The sequence below is a fragment of the Mustela nigripes genome, chromosome 14, assembly GCF_022355385.1.
Source record: "Mustela nigripes isolate SB6536 chromosome 14, MUSNIG.SB6536, whole genome shotgun sequence".
In the NCBI taxonomy this organism is placed as follows: Eukaryota; Metazoa; Chordata; class Mammalia; order Carnivora; family Mustelidae; genus Mustela; species Mustela nigripes.
In genome coordinates, this window is record NC_081570.1 from 40803715 (window position 1) to 40831617 (window position 27903).

Genomic DNA, 27903 nt, shown 5'->3' on the forward strand with positions numbered 1-27903 from the left:
TCCTCCCCAAGAATAAAGGCAATGAAGACTTCAGAAAATTAGATAAAAGCATAATTTTAAAAATCTATAATTTCACTGTCAGAAATAACCCTAATTAATTTTTTAGCATGCCTCTTTAACAGCTTTTTTCCTGGTATTTTTTTCCTTTAAAGCCACATTTTAGGCATATTACTGTTTATCCCCTTAACCTGATTTAATTCATAGCCTTCACCAGTGCTTGACATATTACATATTTGTTTACTGCTTATCTTTCCCATATAAACCCTATAAAGACAAGAACTTTGCTTTGTTCACTACTGTATCTCCAAAGGCCAAAAAATTGTCTGGTAAATAGGATATGCTCATATTCTTTGAAAATATTGAGAGAAAAGGTGGACATATGCTGTCTGCTTATTAAGGATCTTCCAAACAGATATCATAATACTTCTTAGCAATAACCAGATGACCAACAAGAAATAAAGGAAACCAGTTTTAAGGCTCACAGATAATAGCCAAGAACAAGTATCCAACCAGAAAATCCTGGGAAAAGGAAGAAAGTTTTTTTCCTCCATGACCTATTCATAAGCCATCAGATAATCAAGTTCAAACTCACAGAAAACCTTTAAAAGATACTCATCAATAATCTGAAGCACTGGTCATTAACAAAGAATCCATTTTCTCAAGCTGGTCTCCCATTCACTCCCATTCACTCACTCACCCACTGACCCACTCATCCACTCACATTTACTAAACATCAACGCTAGGTACTAGGGAATTAGAGGAGAGTAAGACACAACACCTACCTTCAAGGAACTCATAGCTTACCTCAGTGATACATATTTATACAACTGCTATACAGTAAGTATTAAAGTTCAAAGAGAGTAAAGGAAAAGCAACAGCTAGGTTTACATGAAAGAGGCCAAGAAGACTTACCAAAAAGGGTTTTACTTTCTTGTGGACAGAAAGGAGGTGAGAGAAGAGAAAGAAATATACACACTATACACAAATAAAACAAATACACACCTGCTCATGCACACATATTTTTCCAGGAAAAAAATAAGTGGCCTTGAAGAGACAATCATGGCCTACGGTTTGTGGAAACAGAGAAAATTAGAGAAGAAACATGAAAGAAGGCAGTGGCTAAGAATAATAAAACATATAAATATCTGCATGCTTAGCCAGTAAAAATGAAGACCTGCTTGGCATTCTACTACCTCTAGAGTCAAAGATGCTCTGGGGAGACCACAAGTTCCCCTCTGAATCCTTAGGATGTTATAAAGCTTTAATTAAGAGTTGGAAGGATTCTGCATTTCCTCAGTTAGAAGTTAGTAAAGTTAATAATATAATCCAAGCAAAAAATCTTCTGGCACCAAAACTAATCTCATCTATAATGAAGTAGAAAAATAACTTTTACAAGACAAAATAAAGTATATGTAGAAACTGCGTAACTCGCATTTGCTTTATTTGGCATTTTTTTTTTTTAGTCTGCAACGTGTCTACTCACAAAGAATAAAAATGCTAAAAATACCCTACTGTGAGTCAAAGTATTAAAAATATCTGATGTCCTTCTATCATAATCACCTAATTTCAGAAGCAGGAGCGATTTATCATTTTTTTCTTTTTAATTATTTTTATTAACATACAATGTATTATTTGCCCCAGGGGTACAGGTCTATGAATCATCAGGCTTACACATTTCACAGCACTCACCATAGCACACACCCTCCCCAATGTCCATAACCCAGCCACTCTATCCCTACCCCCCCCTAACCCCCAGCGACCCTCAGTTTGTTTTGTGAGATTAAGGAGTCTCTTTTGGTTTGTCTCCCTCTCAATCCCATCTTGTTTTTTTTTTTTTTCTTCCCTACCCCCCACAGCCCCTTGCCCTGCCTCTCAAATTCCTTATATCAGAGAGATCATACGGTAACTGTCTTTCTCTGATCAACTTACTTCACTCAGCATAACACCCTCTAGCTCCATCCATGTCACTGCAAATGGCAAGATTTAATTTCTTTTGATGGCTGCATAGTATTCCATAGTTTGGCTATTGTGGACATTGCTGCTATAAACATTTGGGTGCACGTGCCCCTTAAGATCACTACATTTGTATCTTTGGGGTAAATACCCAGTAGCACAATTGCTCGTAAGGTAGCTCTATTCTCAACTTTTCCAAAAAGGAAAACTATTTTCCTTTTTGAGGAACCTCCACACTGTTTTCCAGAGTGGCTGCACCAGCTTGCATTCCTACCAACAGTGCTGGAGGGTTCCCCTTTCTCCACATCCTCGCCAACATCTGTCATTTCTGGACTTGTTAATTTTAGCCATTCTGGTTAGTGTGAGGTGGTATCTCAATGTGGTTTTAATTTGTATTTCCCTGATGCCCAGTGATGTGGAGCACTTTTTCATGTTGGCCATGTGGATGTCCTCTTTGCAAAATGTCCGTTCTTGTCTTCTGTCCATTTCTTGACTGGATTATTTGTTCTCTGGGTGTTGAGTTTGATAAGTTCTTTATAGATTTTGGATACTAGCCCTTCCCTGATACGTCATTTGCGAATTATCTTCTCCCATTCTGTCAGCTCTCTTTTAATTTTGTTGACTGTTTGCTTTGCATGCAAAAGCTTTTGATCTTGATGAAGTCCTAATAGTTCATTTTTGCCCTTGCTTCCCTTATCTTTGGCAATGTTTGTAGGAAGAAGTTACTGCAGCTGAGGTCGGAAGAGTTTGCTGCTTGGGTTCTCCTCAAGGATTTTGATGGATTCCTGTCTCACATTGAGGTCTTCCATCCATTTTGAGTCTATTTTTGTGTGTGGTATACGGAAATGGTCCAATTTCATTTTTCTGCATGTGGCTGACCAATTTTCCCAGCACCATATGTTGAAGAGACTGTCTTTTTTCCATTGGATATTCTTTCCTGCTTTGTTGAAGATTAGTTGACCATAGAATTTAGGGTCTTTCTGGGCCCTCTATTCTGTTCATTGATCTGTGTGTCTGTTTTTGTGCCAGTACCATATTGCCTTGATGATTACAGCTTTGTAATAGAGCTTGAAGTCTGGAATTGTGATGCCACCAACTTTTGTTTTCTTTTTCGACATTCCTCCGGTTATTCGGGGTCTTTTCTAGTTCTATGTAAATTTTAGGATTATTTGTTCCATTTCTTCGGAAAAAAATTGATGGTATATTGATAGGGATTGCATTAAATGTGTAGATTTTCACAATATTTGTTCTTTCAATCCATGAGCATGGAACGTTTTTCCATTTCTTTGTGTCTTCCTCAATTTCTTTCATGAGTACTTTATAGTTTTTGGAGTATAGATTTTTTGCCTCTTTGGTTAGGTTTATTCCTAGGTATCTTATGGTTTTGGGAGCAACTGTAAATAGCATTGACTCCTTAATTTCTCTTTCTTCTGTCTTGCTGTTAACATTTAAGAACAAAAATTTACTCTCAGGTTTTTAGTTTATTTTGAAAGCTTGTATTTCTCCTGTGAGATTAATCTTTTTCTTCTTTCTCCCACCCCCCCTGGATAAACACTATTTCTTGGGGAAAAAGAAGAGGGATACAGGAGTTATGAGTAAAGAGGGCAAAAGTCCTGGTTGTGACCTTGGGGGGCGGGGGTGAGTAATGGCACCTCTCTGAGTCTCAGTCGTTTCCAGACGTTGGGATTTTATTTTTAGTAAACTAAATAAATATATTAAAAACCAACACACATAGAGAAAACAACATAGAGAAAACTGCTTAACTTAAAAAGAACTGAAACAAGAGTCCATCTTTCATTTCAGAAACAAAGGATTTAAAAACTGAAAAGAAGAGAAAATCACCTTAGACTGGAAAGAATCCTTTCCAGGAAGAGTTGGCAACAATGATCATTTTCATTCTCATTCTCATTCTCTCTCTTATATCCCTACTTGATTTGGAACTACTAAAGAGTATATTACAAGTAACATTAATCAGGATTTAGGAACCATTAAACTAAAAAACAGTAGTAGTAGTAGTAACAGCAGCTACTATTTAACTGTGATAGGTACCACAATAAATATTTTAACATACATAATCTCATTTAATATATCCAACAAATCCATGAAGTATGATTATTAACCTCATTTTATTGTTTAGGAAATAGAGACTAAGAAAACCTAAGGAATTAGCAACTGTATCTTAAAGTTCAGGCTTTTGGCTTCAAGCAACCATGTGCTAATAATGACAACCTCTCTCTAGACTGTTTATGCTTCCATTTAATTAAAAATCTTATGATAATGTAGCAGATTTGAGACAAATCATTTATTCATTTCTTCAGCATTCAACTCTTGAGACTCTGCTATGTCCCAGAAGCTCTGGGGTGGAAAAGTAGGGATACAGCTTAGGATGACCCAAAAAATCTCTGCTTGGGCAACTAAGTAGATGGGAACACTATTAACAGGGATGGGTTGTTCAGAAGATGTTTAGTACTGTTTTCTATTTCGTAAGGTGGACAACTTTACTTTCAGACATATACCTGTGACACATTAAGTAAAAGACCATTATGATATATACATATAAATACAATATAGATAATATATTAAACATTACAGTAACTAATATATATAACTAAAAATTTATGCATACATATGTGTGGAACACAGGGATAGCGACTCAGATTTATGGTTAGTAACATGACCAAATGTTATGAAAGACAATTCTGGCAGTCATGTAGATCACAATTTGGCAGGTAAAGAGAATGAAGGCAACTTAATATCACAGTCCAGATAAAACAAAATGAGGGTCTAAACAAAACTGAGTATAAGGAGGAACAATCAGGGTCTATTTGGGGGTAAAACAACAGGACTTGGCAATTTACTGGAGGTGAGGAATGGCAGAGAAGTCTAAGACAATTGGCTAATAGTATCAATAGTACAGAAAGTAGATATACTAATACTTTAAAGGACAGAATAATTGGAAAAGATGATTATTTCCATTTTAATGGAAATTATTTCCCCTTAGCTCACCACTGAGCTAAGGGGAAATATCCAGCAGGTAACTTGAAGGTACTGGAGGTTCAGGAGAGAGTTCAACACTGGAAGACTAAACCTAGAAGTCATTAGGAAACAGGCTGAAGGTGAAGGCACAGAACTGGACACCACCACAATAAAAAGTGTGTACTGTGAGAAGAGCAGAAGGCTCTTCTTCTGTTTGTTATGTAGGCTAATTGTAACTAAAAAGATAGCCACCATTCTTCAGTTTTTCTCCAGGACATTAAGATTATTCTCTTGCTCCTGTTTTGAATAAAGGGAGATATCTGTCCCAGATACCTCCTGGGAGCAAGCTGTCCTGAGGAATCAGAAACCAGGGCAACAGGGAAAATCTAGTTCATAATAGATCAGAAGTTCTCAAGGTATGGTCCAGGGACCCCGGAGGTCACCACGACCTCTTCTGACCTTTTGAAAAGTCAAAACTATCTTCCAAATATTAAGCTGTTATTTATATTTCTTAACATGCTAATATTTGCAACAATGTAGATAAAACTGCTAGTGTCTTATAGTGAATCAAGGCAGTAGCACCAAACAGGTTGGTAAACAGTGTATTTTTCACCACCACAAACTTGCAGGGGGAAAAAAGGCCAGTTGTGCTTTAAAATTTCTGTCCTTGATGAATCAATAAAAATTATTAGTTTTAATAACTCATAACCCTTAGGAACACATTTTTTTTTTAAGATTTATTCATTTATTTTAGAGAGAGAGAACACAAATGGGAAGGGCAGAAGGAGAGATAATCTCAAGCAGATTGCCCTAAGCGTGGAGCCCAGCTCGGTTAGAGTTGGGCTCAGACCCTGAGGATCACGATCTGAGCCAAAACCAACAGTTGGATGCTTAACCGACTGAGCCACCCAGGTGCCTCTAGGTATACATCTTTTTAAAATTCTGAGTAACAAAATGGGAAATAACATACAAACCGCTTCTGCTGAGTAGTAAAGTTTGATAGTTATCTGGAGGAAAAGAACTTGCATAATGGTAGGCGAAACAAGTGGAACTAGCTGCTTTTTTCATGGGGTGCCCTTTTTATTGAAAGAAATATCAGATAAACAATGGTTACTCAGATTTGGGTATTTGGCAACATTTCCTCCAAAACAAACAGTCAGATTGTCACTTTAAAGAAAACAACTGACAGTATTTGTTGCAGGTGATAAAAATTCAAGCTTTCAAGTAAAAACTGGAATCTTGGAAAGCTGTAACTGCCCCATAATCCTAACATTGTATCAACACAAGACTCTGGTAAGATGGACGGTGATATTAATAAATATAATTTTAAAAATATTTATAATGAATTGTATCAGCATTTGGAAGATACGCCTAACTCAGTGAACCAATACTTCCCAAATGATCAATGCAAATTACAAAGTAAAACATAGGTAAAAAATTCATTCATAGTCCAAGAAAAACCAATGGATTTTAATGTAAGAGAGCATGAAAAGGTCACTGATAACGGTTTCATGTACCACATTGTAAGTAACTTTAAAGAAACTAATATATGTTGAAAAATGGTATAGTATCAAAAATAAATATCCACAATTACCTAAAAAGGTTATTGAAATATTTCTCCTTTTTCCAGCTACATCTGTGTGAGAGCAGATCTTTTTCATTTCACATACTTCAAGCAAAACAATACAGTGCAACAGCAGTATATATGAGAATTCAGCTACCTTCTGTTAAGGCACATATTTAAAGAGCTTAGCAAAAATGTATGAACAATGTGCACTTGTCACTATTTTTTTTGTTTGGAGTTATTTTTCTTAAAGAAATATGTTATTTATGTTAATATATAATGGGTTTATTATCTTTGCTCTTTTTTTTTTTTTAAGATTTTATTTCTTTATTTGACAGAGAGAGAAACCGTGAGAAAGGAAGCACAAGCAGGAAAAGCGGGAGAGGGAGAAGCAGGCTTCCCGCAGAGCAGGCAGCCGGATGTGGTGCTCGAACCCAGGACGCTGCAATCATGACCTAAGCCAAAGGCAGACGCTTAAAGACTGAGCCACCCAGGCGCCCCTTATCACTGCTTTTAAATGAATTAAAAAACTTTTAGTTTCAATTTCTAATATGGTAAATACTGATATGGTAAATACTGACAGATATAACCCATACAAACAAAAGCTCTTTGAGGGTCTTCATTCATTTTTAAAAATGTAAAGGGGTTCTTGGGCCAAAAGGCTACTATACTTGATGATTTCCAAAGTTACTGCTTGTGATTGTTTCAAATAACTCACTTCTTTCCTAATTATTTTTGTTGTTGTTGAAATAAGAGCAGAGTAAGGCTGAAATCTGGAATTATCTCTGGCAACCCCCAAGAGTCTTTCATGGATTTTCTATAAGTTTCTTACTAAAATGCTTTATGTTTTTAACATTTTTCATCTGATTATATTCCCTATGCTCTCAGTACCCTTTATGAATTTTGCATTCCCAAGAATTTCTTTTTCTTTTTCTTTTTTTTCACTTACATAGTAGGTAAGTAAAGAGGCAGGATAACACAAAGGAAAATCAATGGGCATGGATTGAGATGCAAACTGGTAGCAGCTCTGGAGCTTAGCTTTTCCTTTCATATATTAGGAAATCAGGCTTGATGATAGTTTTCAAATCTTAAATGAAATTCCAATATATGAAAGAAGTAAGTGGGACTTTAAAAATTAACACTAAAATCATTTTAAGATTTATCTATTTATTTGAGAGAGAGAGCACTTGGGAGAGGGGCAGAGGAAGAGAGAGAATCCTCAAGCAGATGTGAAACCCAACAAGGGGCTTGATCCCAAGACCCTGAGAGCATGCCCTGAGCTGAAACCAAGAGCCAGCTGCCTGAATGAGCCACCTAGGCACCCCAACTCTAAAATCATTCTGTGTTCAAATTTATATCATTTACTTACCACAATGACAGTGAAAACAAAGCAATTTTGATTAACACAAATGTTTATAGTCAGGAGTTGAGCTTACTTCTGAGGCTGGTTTTAATTGCTCTATTTGACAAACAATTCACCCAAAGAAGTAGTTATATGCATTTCTAACCCACTGTTTTTTAACCCACTGAGCCACCCAAGCACCCCCAGTTACATGCATTTCTAAACAAGAGGCTTGCAATCTGAGTAATTTAAAATAATTTTTATCCAGAGGTCTGCACAAAAACCACTTAACCTGATAGTACTTTAAAGCACCAATGCACTATCATATGTTAACATGGTTTGGAACATTTATGAATGCATACATTTAATTAAATTGTTGCAGTTTTTAAAAATTCAAAGATACTTAAACATGAAACAATAATTTGCCAACTCTCTGAAACCTCTCTGGAAGCTAGTTTTGTGAAAAATAATATGAAAACTCTGGCCCATAGCATGTGTAAGATTCTTTCCAGCTCTAACAAAGGCAGCAATGTTAAGTCTGACAGAAAAAAAATCTGTGGCATCACCTTACTACCGTTTTTACATTATCAGGATTGGATGAGAAGATAAGGCAAAGGCACCATTAACAGAGTGACTAACAGAATGAGCTCTGAAATAAGACATGGATTGGACACTGAGCATGGCAACAATTACTATAGCCGTGGGCAAAATGCTTGACCTAAGTCTCATTTTCCTCATCCTTAAAATGAGAACGAATAGTACCTATTTCTATAACCACTGTAAAGATTAAATGAGGGAAAATGCAAAAATGAAGTTTTAATGACCTTATGTGTGTGGCTTTAAAAAAAAAATGAAAAAGAATGTTCAGACCTCTGGTATTCTGAATCTGTGGAAGATCTGTATAAGTCGGCCTCAGACACAACTAATATGTAGACCATCCCAACTAAAAAGAGTTTTGGGGGAGTGCCTGGGTGTCCCAGTTGGCTGAGTGACTGACTCTTGGTTTTGGATCATGATCTCAGGGTCATGAGATTGAGTCCCACATTGGGCTCCACTCAGCAGGGAGTCTCCCTGAACATTTTCTCCCTCTGGCCCTCCACCAACTTGTACATGTACATTTCTCTCCTTCAAGTAAATAAATATTTTTTAAGAGAGTTTTTGGTTCTAAGATTCTCATTCAAATCAAGACATTAGCTAAATGGCAGACTAGGAAGATACAGATTCTCATTTGTATATAAGGATGGTTCAACATATGAAAATCAATCAATATAATACATTCCATTAATAGAATAAAGGAAAAAACCCACATGATCCTCTTAATTGAAGCAGAAAAAGTGACAAAATTCAACAATCTTTCATGATAAAAACACTCAGCAAACTAGAAAAAGAAAAAACTACTTCAACATAATCAAGGCCACAGATGAAAAGCCAACAGTGAACATTCTGTTCAATGGTGAGAGACTGAAATTTTTTCTCTAAAGTCTGTAACAAGACAATGACACCCACTTTCACTACTCCAATTCACCACAGAAGTTCTACCCAGTGCAACTAGGCAAGGAAAAAAAAAAAGGCATCCAAACTGAAAGAAGTAAAATTATCTCTGTTGCATACAACATGATCTCACATGTAGAAAACCATAAAAACACACACACCAAAAAAACCTGTTTAGAATAAACAGCAAAGTAGCAGGATACAAAATCAAGGCACAAAAATCTGTAGCATGTCTATATATAACAATGAACAATCTGAAAAGGAAATTAAGGTAACAATTTCACTGAAAATAGCATGAAAAAGAATAAAATACTCAAGAATTAACTTAACCAAGGAAGGCATGTAAGCTGACAACTATAAAACATTCAGAAAGAAATGAAAGAAGATACAATTAAATGGAAAGACAACACACTTCATGGATTGGAAAATGTTAAGACGTTAATACTAACCAAAGCAATCTACAGATTCAAAGCAATCCCTATCAAAATCCCAATGACATTTTTTTGCAGAAATAGAAAATTCACACTAACATTCAAATGGAATATCAAGGGAATGAGAACAGCCAAAACAATTTTGAAAAAGAGTAACAAAGTTATAGGTATCAAACTTACTGATTTCAAAACTTATTACAAAGTTACAGTAATCAAACAGTATGGTACTGGCACAAAGACAGACATTTACACCAGCAGAACTGAAGAGAAAGTCCAGAAATAAACCCTTGTGTATACAGACAAATGATTTTCTACAAGGATGCCAAGACCATTCAATGGGGAAAGGTCAAGTCCTTTCAACAAATGGTGTGGGAAAACTGAAAATACACTCTTAAAAGAATGAAGTTGGACTCTTACTTTACAACAAATATAAAAATTAACTCAAAATGCATCAAAGAACTAAATGCAAGACCTAAAGCTATAAAACTTTTAGAAGAAGAAAACACAGGGAAAACCCTCATGACATTGGACTTTCTTGGAATGTCCAAGCAAAAAAAGAAAAAGTAGATAAACTGGATTTGTGATGGTTACACAACAAAAGCTATCTTCTGCTTTGAAACCATTCATGACTTACCCTAAATGGAGGTGATCTCCCTTTCCTTTAAATTTGTGCAGCTTTAATGAATTTCCATGGCACTTAGCATTCCAGTCAAGAGTTAATTACAGTTGACCCTCGAACAACATGGGTATGGAGTGTGTGGAGTCATTTATATGCAGATTTTTCTCAATAAATGCAGCACTGTATTATCAATGTATTTTCCTTATGATTTTCTCAATACTGTTTTCTCTAGCTTACTTTATTGTAAGAATACATATAACATACAAAATATGTGTTAACTGACTATTTACGTTATTGGTAAGGCTGCCAGTCAACATCAGGATATTAGTAAAGGTTTTGGGGAATCAACGGTTATACGCAGATAAGCAACAGCATGTTGGGGGAGGGACAGCATCCCTAACTCCCATATTGTTCAAGGGTCACCTGTAAAAATATTTTAACTTTTCATTTTATTTTCTTAGCTTACCCTTTCTAATCATACAATATCCTTAGCTATATATTAATTCATCAGCTCAATAATGAGAGTCTAAAAAAAGCACATGTATTTTAAAACTATATTAATTTAACCACTGTTACTACAATAAGCCTTTTAGAAATCTTATTTGCTGTTAATTCTAAGTTTTGGATTAAATCAATACCCAGCACTACATTAAATCTGGTTTTCTACATATCTGCTTTTTTTACTCAATTCCTTTTGTTACTCATATTGGAAGTTAAATTTCAACCTGAAAAAAAAACTCACACTGCTAAATCTCATCTTGTTTTAATTTGTACAATACCAGACATTTAAATTGTTAGGGCATTTCTACAAATCATTCTCTATGCTCATAATCCTCAACTTATCATATCAGCAAATTTGTGTACTGAATAACTCACCCTATTTACATCTGGAAAAATAAGGAATCCTGTTATCAGCATGATACCTGAGGTATTCACATGTTTGAGTCTGCTTCCCTCTGATTCCCTGCTCTCCCACACAATAGCTGGTCTGTTTTATTTTTAAATGGATAGTGAGAAAGTTACAGAAGCTTTTAGACTCTGTCAGACTTTGGTTTGAATTTCAGTTTCAACTGGTTCAAATCTAGTAAAATGTATAATCTTATCAAGTTACTTAAAGTTCCTGTCCTCAGTATTCTGATCTTTAAAATGGAAATATTACTTAAAAGGATAAATGGAAAATTAACTGCCATAAATAAAGCCTAAAGACTGGATGCTAGAGTAACATTTCAATTTTCTCTGTGTTATTAAAAGATCTCACCCACTACTTGTACAGCTATCATTATTACCTACTAGAAGCAATCTATAAGTTTAGGCCAAGATCTGTAAGAATCATTGCTGACTGTCAAAATGCCAAACACTGCCTTTTAACAAGGAAAAAAAATTTTTATTGGCTTTACTGGCTAGAGTACATATTCTAGTAAGATTTTTTTTTTTTTTAATGAAGTATAGCTGAGACACAATGTTACATTCATTTCAGGTGTACAACATAGTGATGTGACAAGTTTATACATAAGCTTCCCATGAGCATAGCTACCATCTGTCCCCATACAACACAAATTTATAAGACCATTGACTGTATTTCCCATACTGTACATTTCATTCCCATGATTTATTCATTCTATAACTGGAAACCTGTCTCCCACTCCCCTCTCGTAAGATCTTTAACATGAATAATTAACGAGATAAATAAATGATAAGAAAATTAGAGAGTGATATGCCAACAACTGCCATCATTACTGGTAGATTACAACTTGCTGTAACTACGCAATAATTTTACAGCCTTAGGTAAGTAAGTAGGACAATTATATTTGGAAACCAGAAAAAGAAGCTTAAAGAAAAGGGTAACACTTACTATTCAAATAAACTGATCAATTATCTCCTTACCTGAATCACTCGCTGCAACAACAACTGTTCCACCAGGAGCAAAAGGATCGTTGTGCTTCAATGTTTCTACCTAAACAAATTGCACAAAATCATGACTTAAGAGAGGCGATATTTCATAGCTGAAACCTCATGGCCACACCAAAGAAAATATTCTTTACAAAATCTTAATTAAGAAATACAAGGCATTGGGGCACCTGGGTGGCTCAGTGGGCGGGGCCTCTGCCTTCAGCTCAGGTCATGATCTCAGAGTCTTGGGATAGAGCCTCACATCAGGCTCTCTGCTCAGCAGGGAGCCTGCTTCCCCCCCCCACCCCACACCTACTTGTGATCTCTCTGTCAAATAAATAAATAAAATCTTTAAAAAAAAAAAAAGGAAAGAAATACAAGGCATTAGGAATTAATGCTTCCCCTAATGATTTGCAATCTTATTAAACTAAATGACACATACCATTTTCTAGTCTTTTATTGGGTAATATAATAGCCATTCAATATAGTATATGAAACACATATGGTTTAACAAGTAACTATCAAATGAACTCCTTTGTTATCACCTTTCAAGAAACTGCCAACACTTGGTAAGTCTTCATCCCCCCTCTGTAGAGGTGATTACTACCCTGACTTTGGTGGCATTCATCTCTTTTCTTCATTATTTTGCTACTAGTACAGATACACCCTGTTTTAACTTTTTGTATTGAAGTAATTTTAGATTTCTACAACAGTTGTAAAGATAATACATAGAGTTCTCATATATCCTTCACCCAGGTTCCTCTAATGTTAGTACCTCATATAATCATGGTACATCTATTAAAACTAAGGAATTAACACTGGTACAAAACTGTAAACTATAGGCATTATTTGGAATTCACCAGTTTTTCAATTAAGGTCCTTCTGCTATTCCAGGATGACATGCTGTATTTAGGATGAATACTATTCTAACTCTTAAATATCCTAGTACTTAATATCAGAAAATGCCAGATTGACTTTCTAGTTATAGCATTCTGCCCATCAGAGGAACATACACAGGTATTCCAGAGGAAGATGGGGGTGGGGGCATGGGGAGAAGTGGAGGGGAGGAAAAGAGGAAAGAAAGAAGGGAGCGAGGGAGGCAGGGAGCTCTGCTAAAAAGATCCTGCTACTTTCAATAATAAACCACTTAAGAATCTGGACCAAGTGGCAAGGGCGAGTGGCCAGAGTGAGGACTTTACCAGAAGCCAAAGAGTTCCACAACAGAACTGTTTTCCTTACCAGAAGCCAAAGAGTTCCACTACAGAACTGTTTTCCTAACTTATTTTGGTTTTTAATCATAGTCAAACAAATTATATAGGAAGAAAAGTGAATTTTCTCTTTCTGGTATCAGGCCCTCTTAAGAGGCCAATGAAAGCCTTAGCAGACAGTTACATGAAAGGGGAATAAAAAGGGTTTGGGAACCTGTATCTCCTCTGACTCATGGCTATCAATGTCATCTATATTATAGGCTCTATTTCTAATCATTAAGAAATTAGTTATTAGAATTGAACATCAAATGGAGCAGAGAACCCGATGTGGGGCTCGATCCCAGGACCCTGGGATCATGACCTGAGCCGAGGGCAGAGGCTTTAACCCACTGAGCCACCCAGGCGCCCCTAACAGGCCTGATTTTTAACAAAAGCTTATAGATTTTAATCACCATCACAGAGAGACAGACAAAAAGCAGGCCTACTTAAGTGTCAGGTTTAATTTCTATTCCTTCCTCATAATACACTGTGTCACCACCTAAAGGATCATTGAGACAGCAGGGGGGAACAGGATGGACTGCATAGCCTTTGAAAGAATGAGGCCATTAGACTCTATGTCATCTTCAGTTTGATAATTAGGCAATTTAATACACAAAAGTAATTTTCATAACTATAATTCAGATAGTATTTTATAGAATAAAGGTTCCAAAATCCTCCTAGAAGGTCACCAAATTTATTATTGAAATTTTCTCTCTTCCATATTAGCCATCTACTCCCCACTCTGACTGTATGACTTAGTACCCACACTAACTATCTATCTACCCACACTAGCTATCATACACTAGCTAGGAAAGTAAGAAATAGTTGTTTTGTTTCACTTGGTTTTTTAAACTATGTCCCTCTGAAAGCAGAGACTAGTCTTGAGGGAAATAGGAAAGACTTTAGGGGAGAGATTCAGATCTAGAAACATAATCAGAGGCCTGTTTGAAAAGAAGGAAGATCACAATACTTATAGGCTCTGTAGCTGGGAAAAATTAAGTTTAAATCTTGGACTATAGGACTTAGATTTTGGTCAGATAAATGAAGGTTTGAATTCAGTTCTACCACTTACTAACTTACTATCATTTAACCTCTAAGTCTCATTTACCTTATCTTTAAAATGAGAATGGTAACAAGAGTTTCACAGAAATAGTTTGAAGATGAGATGGGTAGCACATGAACAGAGCCTAGCACCATGCCTGGTACATAGAAGAGAGGAGATAAGCAAAGCTATTGTTATATTGCCAATTTGGCTTTTTGTTTTGTTTTTAATGGAGAAATCCCGAGCAGTCAGCAAGGGCAATAGAGCTTTCAAAAACTGGGGAGGAAAGAGAAGAAGTAAATAGGACAAATTGTGGAGAATTTTCATCAGGCAAGAGGAACAGCAGAAATTTGTTTTACTTTTAAATTAGGAAGAGCTACTTTGGTTTTCTTGCTCTTTAAAGATAAAAGTGGAGAATGAGAGACTAGAATAAGGTACAGGAAAAAAATTCAGGTTGCAGACAATTTTAGAAGAATTTGGCAAATGGGTCCACGCTGCAAACTAAGTGTAGGAAAACAGAGTATCCAGTAGCCTGTGGAAACCACAAATATTCAGTTACAGAGGCACTTGCCTCTGTATATCAATGGAAAATACCAGCTGTTGGCCAAATAGCTCTTTACTGAGCACAGTAGGAAAGCAATTAAAGAATATCAGAATTTATTAACTTTAAAAGAATCAATTATTCTTTTAAGGGAGTATTTTTTTTTAAGATTTTATTTATTTGTCAGAAAGAGATATCACGAGTAGGCGGAGCGGCAGGCAGAGAGAGAGAGGAGGAAGCAGGCTCCTCGATGAGCAGAGAGCCCAATGTAGGACTCAATCCCAGGACCCCGGGATCATGACCTCATCAGAAGGTAGAGGTTTTAACCCACTGAGCCACCCCGGTGCCCCATCTTTTAATGGAGTATTCTTAATCTAAGAGAATTAGAAGACAAAATTTTTGCTTCAAATTGCTCCATCAATTTTTCTTGTCTGGGTGAAACATCCTGCTTAACAAAATAATCCTCTAAAAGACAATTATCTATGATCTCTCTGATATGAGGAATTCGAAAGGCAGGGCAGGGGGGCAGGGAGGGAAAAAATGAAACAAGATGGGGCTGTGGAGGGAGACAAACAGTAAGAGACTCTTAATCTCAGTAAACAAACTGAAGGTTGCTAGGGGCTGGGGAAAGGAGGGATAGCGTGGCTGGGTTATGGACACTGGGGAGGGTATGTGCTATGGTGAGCCCTGTCAGTTGTGTAAGACTGATGATTCACCAGACCTGTACCCCTGAGGCAAATAATACATTATGTGTTAATTAAAAAATAAGCCTCTAAATAAAAAATAAAACAAATTCTAAAACCATTCATAATTATTGAAATTGGGTGATGGATACATGGAGGTTTCTTTCTTTCTTTCTTTCTTTTTTTAAGATTTTATTTCTTTTTTAGAGAGAAAGAGAGAGAGCCCAAGCAGGGGCAGCGGCAGGCAGAGAAGGCAGAACAGGCAGAGGGAGAAGCAGCCTCCCCGCTGAGCAAGGAGTCCCATGCGGGACTCAATACCAAGACCCTGGGATCATGACCTGAGAGGAAGGCAGTTGCTTAACCAACTGAGCCATCCAGACATCCTTACATGGAGGTTTCTTAAAATATCTCATTATATTACTCTATTTTGGGTATGTTTAAATTTCCACAATATATTTTCTTTTAAAGCCTCCAGACGATAAAGCACTTAGCTGTATAACCTTTGTTACTTCCAAGTCCCAGTGTTCTTATTGTTAAAACGGGGCTACCAATACCTACTTTGCAAGGTTGTGAAGATCACAAAAGAGAGTCTGACATTTAGTAGGAATTTGTATTTCTCTACAAGATTAACATGCATGTGTTATTAAATATATATAAAATGTGTCTATAAGTGATTTTTTTTTAAAGATTTTATTTATTTATTTGACAGAGAGAGATCACAAGTAGGCAGAGAGGCAGGCAGAGAGAGAGAAAGGGAAACAGGCCCCCTGCTGAGCAGAGAGCCTGATGCGGGACTCGATCCCAGGACCCTGAGATCATGACCTGAGCCGAAGGCAGCGGCTTAACCCACTGAGCCACCCAGGCGCCGGGCGTCTATAAGTGATTTTATCTTTCTAAAACATCAATGCTATTTTTAGGTTGATTTTCATTATTTCAGTAATGTATAGCAAACATTTCTAAAAAGCTTTAAAGACTGGTTAATGGATTTCGAACCATTTATTTTATATATGTCAATTGGATAATATTTTATCCTTATTAAGGATGGACTTGATTTTTAGATGAAATTAAGCTAGTCCAGCTAATTACAAGGGCAGATAAAGCTGTGAAATGCCAGTCTGAACCAAAAACTGGATGGACTGGATGAGACTGACATTTTCACATAGCCCATCAAAAGTAATCTAAAAGAGGATCCTTTCATTACTGTATATTTCAAGAAACTCACCTAGGATGACTGTTATCCATGTAACAGTTTTTAACCCTCCTACTTACCGAAGTATTACTGCTATTGCTGGCTGCACTGAAAGGGTCAGTACTTGAAGTGGCAAAAGGGTCAGCAGAAGACTGCTTGAAGAAACAGTCAGATGCAAATGGATCTGAACCTTTGAAAGGATCACCTCCAAATGGATCTAAGAAAATACAGCACATATATGAAAGACTGAAAACTACTACACTAAATTTCCTATCACCTGAAGGTATAATAACTGCCTTAATTAAAAGACATTTTGAACTTCTGCAGAATCTAAATTAGGTATTTGGCATTGCGATTATTGACCATAAAAAAACAGTTGTACCTAAAACAGCTTTAATTAATATTCTTTTTCCTACTTGCTCATCATTCACCCAAAGCAAATCAATAATTCTAATACTTATTACACAAAGATTACTTGTATGCTAGGTTGAAATAATTCCCTTAAACTAGTGATTCTAATTTTAGGGGAAGAGAAATCACAAATTCCTTTGTGATTTTGTGAAAAGATAGTCTCTCCCCTAATAAACTTATTTTGGAACAGGTTTGAGAAGCATAACAAATGGTACACAAGACCAGGTAAAGAATATCTTATCAAGCTTGAGATTTAGTAATTCTTTAAGATGTTTCCTTCCCCCCATTCATATGCTATAATCTTAGGAAAACAAAATGTTCTAAACACTGAAGTAGTATAGATCACTATACTCATCTACTCCTTGGCTAACAAGGAAAAATCAGTCTAAATGTTATTAAAAGTTTCAAAATATAAACACTAATGTAATTTAAATAATAAAGCTAATAGTTAATTAAGCAAATTGACAAGAATCTACCAATTTCTCTCTGAAAATGCCAGGCACATACAACCTTTAGTGGGGACTTTTATCAGTTTAAAAACTGAATAAAAAGGAAGTCTACTTCCTATAATTACCTTATTTTGATCCTTCATTTATAAATATAACACAAGTTTATAATTAAACAGAATGAAATTACAGCTAAGTTGGACCTCAATGATATACATACCAATTTTTCCAAAAGGATCATCTTTGAAAGGATCACCTGTGACAAAATAAATAAGCAGAAATCACAATAACAATATTTACTGTTGGGACATCACTACTTAAAGGTAACTTTAAACAGAAGCAAAATTTCTAAAAGCAAAGTCTTTTTGGTTAGCTCTACCTCAAAGTAGATAAAACACTAAATGCCATGCATTTTTAGGAAACATTTAAAATAATAAAGAGTAAAGGCAGAACATCAACATACCTCACAAACGAAGCAATTTTCTTCTAATGACTCCTTTTTTTTTTTAAAGATTTAATTTATTTATGTGAGAGAGAGAGTGCGTGCACGAGCAGGGAGAGGGGCAGAGGGAGAAGCAGACTCTCCACCGAGCAGGGAGCCTGATGTGGGGCTCAATCCCAGGACTCTGGGATCATGACCTGAGCCAAAGGCAGATGTTTAACTGTCTGACCCCGGGCATCCCAGAAGAAGCAAATTTCAACTGGAGCCAACTATACTTACCCCCTGATCACCAGCTGAGGTTACAAATAGAAGGGAAAAGACAGGCAGAACAGCAATAATTTTACTAACAGAATTCTCTGTTCTTCATAGAATTCTAAATGGGTATTACCATCACTACTCCAGAAACAAAGACACTCAGCCTATTGAAGCAAAAAATAATTCTAGAACTACAGAGTTCAGAAATAAACCCTTACATTTATGGTCATTTGATTTTTGACAAGAGTGCCAAGACAGTTCTATAGGTCAAACATAATCTTTTCAACAAATGGTGCTGGGACAACTGGATATCCACATACAAAAGAATAAAGCTAGACCCCCTATCTCATACCACAGTCCAAAATTAACCAAAAATAGATCAAAGATCTAAATGTAATAGCTAAAACTATAAAACTCTTAGAAGAAAACCTAAGAGTAAATCTTCATGACTTTGGATCTTAGACATGATATGAAAAGCCCAAGTGACAAAAGAAAATATAGATAAATTGGACTTCATCAAAATTAAGACAATGCAAAATACAAGAAAATATTTGCAAATCACATATTTGATTAAGGACTTGGATTCAGAATATATGAAGAACTTTTATAAGTCAACAAAAAGATGAACAATAAAAAATGGTCAAGTTCTTTGAATGAACATTTCTCCACATAAGTTATACAAATGCCCAATAAGGACATAGAAAAATGTTCCACAAAAGGTATTTGCAAAGGACATACCCAGTAAGGGGTTAGTATCCAAAATATATAAGAACTTATAAAACTCAACACCCAAAAAAACAAATAATCCAATTAAAAAGTGGGCAGGGATTCCTGAGTGGCTCAATCAGTTAAGCACCTGACTTTGGCTTATGGCATGATCTCAGGGTCCTGGGATCAAGCCCCACATCGGGCTTCATCCTCAGCAGGGAGTTGGCTTCTCCTTCTGCACCTCCCCGCCAATACTCTCAATCACTCTCTCTCTCAAATAAATAAAATCTTAAAAAAAAAAAAAAAAAGTGGGCAAGACATGAATAGACATTTTTCCAAAGAAGATACAGAAATGGCCCAAAGACATGTAAAAAGATGTTCAACATCACTCATCATGGAAGTGCACATCAAAACTACAATGAGATAATGCTTCACACCTGTCAGAATGGCTAAAATTAACAACACAAGAAACAACAGGTGTTGACAAGGATGCAGAAAAGGGGAACTCTCTTGCACTGCTGGTGGGAAAGCAAACTGGTACAGCCACTCTGGAAAACAGTATGGAGGTTCCTCAAAAAGTTAAAAATAGAACTACCCTATGATAAAGCAACTGCACTACTAGGAATTTACCCAAAGAATACAAAAATACTAATATGAAGGGATACATGCACCTCAATGCTTACAGCAGCATGATCTACAATAGCCAAGTTATGGAAACAGACCAAATATTCATCAACTGATGAATGGATACAGAAGAGGCAGTATATGTATGTATATATACAGATATGAAATACATATATACATGAAATCTTATTTCCAACAACATGGATGGAACTAGCGTGTATTATGCTAAGTGAAATAAGTCAGAGAAAGACAAATACCACATGATTTCACTCATATGTGGAATTTAAGAAACAAAACAAATGATCCTGGGGGGAAAAGAGAAAGAGGCAACAAACCAAGAAACAGACTTAACTACAGAGAAGAAACTGGTGGTTATCAGAGGGGAGGTGGGGTAGGGGGAATATTAAATGGGTGATGGACATTAAGGAGGGCACTTCTTGTGACAAGCACCAGGTGTTGTATGTAAGTGATGAATCACTAAATTCTAATCCTGAAACAAATATTATACTGTATGTTAACCGACTGAAATGTAAATAAAAACTTAGAGAGAAAAAAAACTGTAATAAACTGACAATCAGTTTCACAAACTGATTTGGAATAAATAAAATGCAAAAAGAGTTTTGACACCAGTGGTATTTAATATAGTTTACACTGACATCAGGTATTTCAATTCACTAAACTCCTATTTCTTCAAAAAGACTATAGCACCTTAAGGGCAGGGATCTAGGTTGTAACTGCTTTAAATTCCACTGTTTTAAAAGCATGGTGTTGGCACTCTGGTAAAAAATTGCTGGTTGACTTAAGAGTACCTAGTCTCCTCTCCTGGTCCATAATACCTTTCTTTGGTCCTTATTCTGAAGAAGAAACATGCTCTTAATCAGGGGCTCCATCCCAGGAGTTTGTTGCCTGATGAGGACAAATACCAGCAAATATAAGCATATCACATCTCTACACCCCTCTAGTTTTGCTGTTAACAAGTAGGATCTTAAAACTGAGCCCTAATTCCTATATAGTTACATGAAAAAGACTTTTTTTTGGTAAATCCATAATATAAAAATAAGAGTACTTACTGCCAACAAAAGGATCAGACTGGAAAAAATCCAAGTTTGTATCTGCAACAGGATCTGTCAGTGAACTTGATTCTACATTAAATGGATCTCCCTAAAAATAATTTTAAATCAAAAAGTATTATTTTAGAAACCAGTTATAAGATGTAACATTTTAAAATAAAATAACATGCTTTGAAAAAAATAACAAATATTTCTGTAGTCATAAAGTTCACTTAATACATTTTTCTTTCCTTAGCCTAAAACATCTAGGAAAACCTGTAACAAGAACATTTACATATAAAATTATTTTTACCTCTTTTGAATGTCTGTCACTATTAAATTCAGGACAAACTTTCTCAAGAACAGCTGTAGTTGCCACTTCATTATCATCAGTCACACCAGAAGGCAGTATTTCAGGACTACTTCTTGCCTACGAAATATTAACGTTATATGGACTAAAGATGTATTTTCTATTTGGCAGAGGAAACTGACAAAGGATAACAAAAAATTGCTAAAAATACAGAAGACAAGCAGAATCTATTCATTAAATGAGTTCTTCTCTTAAAATCCTTCTTAGGAAAACAGTACCATTAAGCATCAAAGTCACTCAGGCCAAAAAACTTAAAACCACTTAACCACTTCCCTCGTGTCATTTCCCAGCTAGCCTCCAAGTCTTGCTGAGTTCACCTCCTACTTCCTTCGCAGATCCATTCCTTTCTTTCCTCATTGTCACTATTATCCATTTACAGTACCATCCTGCTCCGGAGTAACCTTCTAACTGCCTTCTTGCCTCCAATATGTGCCCTTCCAACTGGTCCCTCTTGTAGTAGCTAAAGGAATAGATCTAAAATATCTGATTGGGGCTCTTATGTTTAAACATCCTTCAATGGCTTCCCCTTGCTTTCTGGATTTAGACCAGTAGGTAATAGGGCTTAAGAAGTGGCAGGGGAAATCTTCATTTCATACCACACTATGTCCTTGAAGGATAACTTTTTGTATTTAAAAGAACAGTGTATAATGTATCTAAGACTGCAACACCTAAATACAAATCAAGTCTGTTAATATTATGTCTTTAGTATCTCTCACACTTGTATTCTTCTCATCATCCCTCCTATTACTGCTTCAGTTTAGGCTAAAACAATCTCACACAGATCATTCCAATAGTCTCTTAACATATCTCCCTGCATCTAGTCCTACTCTCAAATCCATTTTTTATATTTTTCTAAAAGGTAAATGCAATTATGTCACAACTTGCTTAAAATTCTTCAATGGCTACTCACCACAGTAAGATAAATCTCCCAATGCTTCAAAATGAATCCAAATTTCTTATTCTCTGTCCCTTTCTGACCTAAAAGTAGTCATTTTTATCCAGGGGGCACCTCATAATCACCCATGGAATATTTTGTAAAAATACAGGTACATGGCACCATCCCAGAAACTCTAGCTCAGCAAGTCTGTAATGGGGTGCAGACATCTATATTTTATTTAAGAGATAATGCAGGAAGCCACTATGAGAGGGCATCATTTCCTACTAATACTCCCCGCACTATCACAAGATATCCTTTGAGAACTTCTTATGACCCTGTTCAGCATGATTCTCCCATCTTATACCTATGCAAATGCTGTTTTCTCTGCCAGGAATATATCACCTTCTTCTTTGCTTAACACTTCTTATTCTGAAGCTCACCTATAAAGCTTTCTCTATACAATCTTGAGCTCCTCCAAGCTGTCCTCCCTGACTATCACAGCCCTTCACAGTGTTACACTGCTAGACTGTATGCTGCTTAAAGGCAGGGTTACAGTCTTTTGTCTCTGCAGCTCTCACATATAACAGCAGCACTGCTGTGTGCTCTCTAAGTAACTAGTAAATAAATCTATTCAACATTATGAGATAAAGAATTACTTTCAGCATTGGGTGAGAATATTTTTTAAAAAAAAGTTTTAAAAAGTTACTATCTATCGAGCTACTGTTATGAAAACATGCTTTATAACAAATGGATTGGTTAAAATCACATTTTTACACTAGTTAAAAGTGTCAGAACTATCGGATCAGAGTACCTACTCTTTCTCTCTGGGGAAAAAAATCAACTGTCCTCAGATGAGGCAAGGTTCCATATTTATATTAAGTATGATGTCAACAAAAACTCTGAGCTGAATTAATTTTTTTCTTCTGAACTTGATTATGAAGGTTATAGAACAATTAGACTTACTGGAGACTCCTGGTGTATGGGCTCTGACTCCAACATGCCTTGGCTGTCAGCATGCTCATTAAGGTTAGCTGTTTCACTGCTGCTGGTGCTAAGGCTGCAATAATCTGTAGCACCATTTATAAGAATGCTGTGTGGGCTACTGCACCAATTTAATTGATTATTATGGTTTTCCAGCTCTTTCATTTCCATCAGCTTCATTTGCATCTGTCAACACAAAGTAGAAATACAAAACACAATTTATTACTAGAAGAACCCAAAACATAAAAAGAGCTACATCCTTAGACTCAAAGATAAGTTTGCTTCCATTAAGGAGAATCCTCTGGGAATGCAGCACGATTTAGAGAGATTTCAGTAATCCATCCCAGTAAGTCTTCTTGACATTACAGTATACATGGATTTGCTTTTGCACATCTTTTTAAAGCTCCAAGAATTGTGATTCAAATATTTACATCTTGGTATCCTTCACGGATAACCGGAAAAAGGGTCAGGGTACTGGGAAAAGATGGCAAAGTAACAGAACAAGAGAAGATTTTGTGATGAAGCTCTGGGGGGTTAAAAAAAAAAAAAAAGGAAGTTCAGGGAGAGAACACAAGGATTTAGAGCCATCCATAACTCTATCGGGAAGGAGAGGAGTGAAGACTAAGGTAAAAGGAGCTACTGTCCTATGCTCCAGCATTATTTATTAACGGGCTAGAGAGCTAGGAGTGGTCTCTAAAATCTAAGCTATTCTAAACATGTTAAATAAAGGACAAAGTATTTTCTGGACATTTCATAAATCAAGGCTCAGTTCCCCTAATCTTATTTTCTGCATAAGGTTTTTAAGTTGCTCATTTTAGAATCTGTAATTCTCCACAGATCTTTTCAGGGCCATAACCTGGGAAAAGAACACTATATTCAACTGGGAAAACAGATGTCAGTCAATCTCTGTCACCTTCTAGTCGAGATCTTAGTTAAAGTAACCTCTTCAAGCCTTTATTTCTTAATCCATAAAGTAAGACCTTTCTCCACAGATGATTATATGAGGCAAAGATATATCTGAAAGAACTCTGTAAAATGTAAAGGTTTGTATAAATAATGGACAATGTGTATAAAAGTGCCTAGCACACTGCGTTTCTCACTATTGTACCAATTAAGTTTCCCTGTTTCTTTTCTACTAATTCACTCCGTTTTTAAAAAGCTAAAGACCTTGAGCTCTTTGAGGGTAGGAACCACAACTTTTGCTATCAACTTGGTACTGCCAACATCTACCACAATGATGTATATACTATAGTGCTTAATTTATGTTTACTAAATGGACATAGTATTGTGCATATAAATTTAAACAATGTATATCAGTAAGCATTTGTATCTATTACAGTGCACTGTATTTAGTAAACAATCCAAAATACTACATATCTGTAATACACAGCATGTGCCTTGTATATTCCTAGTGATATTAAGTTGCGGCTTATAAAACATTTTTTTAACATTAATTTATGGAAAGAAATAGATTTTACATCCTAACCCAGTAAATACATGTATTTATTTGGCTAGGTCTCTCTGTGTGTATATATACACATAAACACATATGTGCAATATAGACACATTCATCTATAACGTGTAATTTATATGCACATACATATGTATATACAGTTGTGAAAAAGTTTCATGAAGTAATATGTATCCTTATTCCATGTAATGCACCATCATTTTTCCTATTCTGTCTTCTTTCTTTTTTTTTTCTGTCTTATTTCATTCTTATTTTTTGTATACAAAGTATGTCTTTATTTTTTCTAAACAAAAAACAACTTGTATAGGAATATATATGAATGCACAGGCACACAGAGAGGTGCATCCATGTACAGACAGAATTCTAAAAAGATACCATGCTGCAAATATTGTTTTTCTCCAGGAAGTAGAAATGTCAGACTTTTCACTTTCTATTTTATTTTTTTTAAAGATTTTATTTATTTATTTGACAGAGAGAGATCACAAGTAGGCAGAGAGGCAGGCAGAGAGAGAGAGAGGAGGAAGCAGGCTCCCTGCTGAGCAGAGAGCCTGATGCGGGACTCGATCCCAGGACCCTGAGATCATGACCTGAGCCGAAGGCAGCGGCTCAACCCACTGAGCCACCCAGGCGCCCTTCACTTTCTATTTTAAAAATATACATAGTGTAGTACTCCATTACTACCAACAGTTAACTCAATTTTTTTATATATATGAAAAACTTGCAATGTGTATTAGGGAAAAAAATGTGCATGTATGAAACACTTTTACGTTATAAGGAGAAAATAATTTTAGGTTTTATGGATAAGGCAGTGTTTCTCACTGAGTTAGGCACAATCACTGACTATACTGGCCAGGGAGATGTCTTCTGTGGGGACCAGAAGCAAAGCTCCCCTCTTGTCCATCTGCTTCAGGGCTGTGCAATACCTCCTATTTTCCCAGTCATGGCCCTTCTGACTTTTTTCTTGTCCCTGACTGAACCTATGAAGCTCACAAAATGTTCTTAACACCTCAGGCCACATGCATTTGAAGAACAGTAAGATGATGTTTATTCACTTCTAGTTACCAGTATGTCAAGCTGGGTCAGCTCATGGAGTCCCAAATAACCAATACGTTGGTAGTAAGCAGCACCAAAGACTCAAAAGCTCTGAACAATCCAGAACACCCCTGTCTTAATTCATTTTTTAAAAAAATTTTATCATGACCATTAAAATAATTTCAATATCCACTAAACCTTTACAGTCTAAAATTTGAAACCTTAACACTAAAATAATAACCATTATATAGATGAAGCAGTATGTGGAAATACTTGCTTATCAAAGAGTACTATTCAAGACAACCTATTTCTTATAGTTACTTCTGAGACAATAAAATCTTTTTTTTTTTTTTTTAAGATTTTATTTATTTATTTGACAGAGAGAGAGATCACAAGTCGGCGGAGAGTCAGGCAGAGAGAGAGAGAGAGAAAGAAGCAGGCTCCCGCTGAGCAAAGAGCCCGATGCGGGGCTCGATCCCAGGACACTGAGATCGTGACCTGAGCCGAAGGCAGCGGCTTAATCCACTGTGCCACCCAGGCGCCCCGAGACAATAAAATCTTGAACCAAACTGGGCCTTCTGCGCCTGGCCCTCTCACACACCTGTCACTTAGCCTGTCTTCTTTCTTAGTCTCTGCATAAACTTGGAGGATACAGAAAAAAGAAATTACACAACTAACACAAGTTCTTCACAAACTGTGCAAGAGATGCAATAAACTATCACAATGCCAGAAACATTTGTATAAAAACAGTATATACTGAGTAAGTAAGATACACAGAATTAAAGCCAAAGGTTCTTTATTTTTCTTTTCTTTTTCTTACCATAAATATAAAGTAAGAAGTAGAAATGAAAATTTGGCAAGTCAGAAAATTTCCCTAAGTTATACCTCTTTCCAGAAAAGCTGTAGTTTAGCTTTAAAGAGCAATTAAAATTTCAGGATAATTCACAGTTTGGATCTTCATCTTTTAATAGGCCCATGGGAAAATACTGCCCTCTGTGGGAAAGACACACAAGTCACTAAGTCAAATGTAAGAAATCAGTATGTTTATTCTTTTTTTGTGTGTCTGTGGCTGATTTATTTACTTATTTATTTACTTTCCTAAATAAATTCTACACCCAATGTGGGGCTTGAACTTACAACCCCAAGATCAAGAGTTAAATGTGTTACTGACTGAGCCAGCCAGGTGCCCCTGGTATGTCTGTTCTTGAGGTTTGAGATCAGATGCAAGAATATAAATTAATTCCTTCCACAGATAGCAAATATTATCTGGCACACTTCGTAGTATAGTTTGCTGAGATTATTTTCCTTGTTCAGAAACACTGTTTTATTTTCTCAATGATAATTTATAATATCCAGAATCTTTTCTACTTTTCTCATTTATGTTCCTTCCTTTGAAAGAAATTCCCTTTCAAAAAACAAAGAGAAAAGCCAGATACTGGGAGAAATTATTTGCAAATCAAATATCTGATAAGGAACTTACAGCCAGGAAATATTTTTTAAAACTTCTGTAATTTAATAATAATTAGACAATACATTTTTTTTAAATGGGAAAAAGATTTATACAGACATTTTATCCAAGAGGATATACAAATGGGTAATAAGCACATGAAAAGATACTGAGTATTACTAGTTGTTAGAAAAGTAGAAATTAGAAACTATGAGATACCACTTCACACCCACTAGAATGACTGAAATTAGTTAGGTGGACAATAAAGTGTTGGTAAGGTTGTGGAGAAAGAAACTGGAACCCTCATATACTGCCAGTGGGAATGTGAAATGGTATAGCGACTTTGGACAACAGTTTGGCAATTTAAAGTTAAAAAAAAAATTTAAACATAACTTCACAATATAATAAACTATTCCATACTCCCCAAAAATGAAAACACATGTCCACACAAAGAATTATATGCAAATTTTCATAGCAGCATTATTTGTAATAGCCAACAAGTACAAAGATTCCAAATGCCCATTAATCAGTGAGAGAATAAACAAAATACTTTATAAATATAGAACGAAATAGTGTTGATACATGCTATAAAACAGATGAGCCTCAAAAACATTATGCTTGTGAAGAAAACCTCAAGAAAAAGACTACAAAGTGTCTGATTTCATCTACATGAAGTGCTCAGAACAGGCAAACATACAGAAGGAGAAAGCAGACGAGTAGTTACCTAAGGGCGGAAGCTGGGACTCACTACAAATGGGTCCAAGGAGTGTTTTAGGAGTGACAGAAATGTTCTAAAACTGAATTGTGATGTTTGAACAATTA

At 35.9% G+C, this 27903-nt stretch overlaps 1 protein-coding gene across 4 annotated transcripts in view; it reads right to left on the reverse strand.

The window, feature by feature from the left end:
* Nucleotides 1–27903, reverse strand: part of EPS15 (epidermal growth factor receptor pathway substrate 15) — a 145951-nt gene that overhangs the window by 12194 nt on the left and 105854 nt on the right. For all 4 annotated transcript variants that reach the window (XM_059374710.1, XM_059374708.1, XM_059374709.1 and 1 more), the window contains 6 exons: nt 23114–23317; nt 21217–21333; nt 20925–21015; nt 18046–18081; nt 17049–17185; nt 12261–12330 (listed from right to left, as the gene is read on the reverse strand). In XM_059374710.1, coding sequence (XP_059230693.1) covers nt 12261–12330; nt 17049–17185; nt 18046–18081; nt 20925–21015; nt 21217–21333; nt 23114–23317 — 655 coding nt within the window. The remainder of the gene's footprint in view (nt 1–12260; nt 12331–17048; nt 17186–18045; nt 18082–20924; nt 21016–21216; nt 21334–23113; nt 23318–27903) is intronic.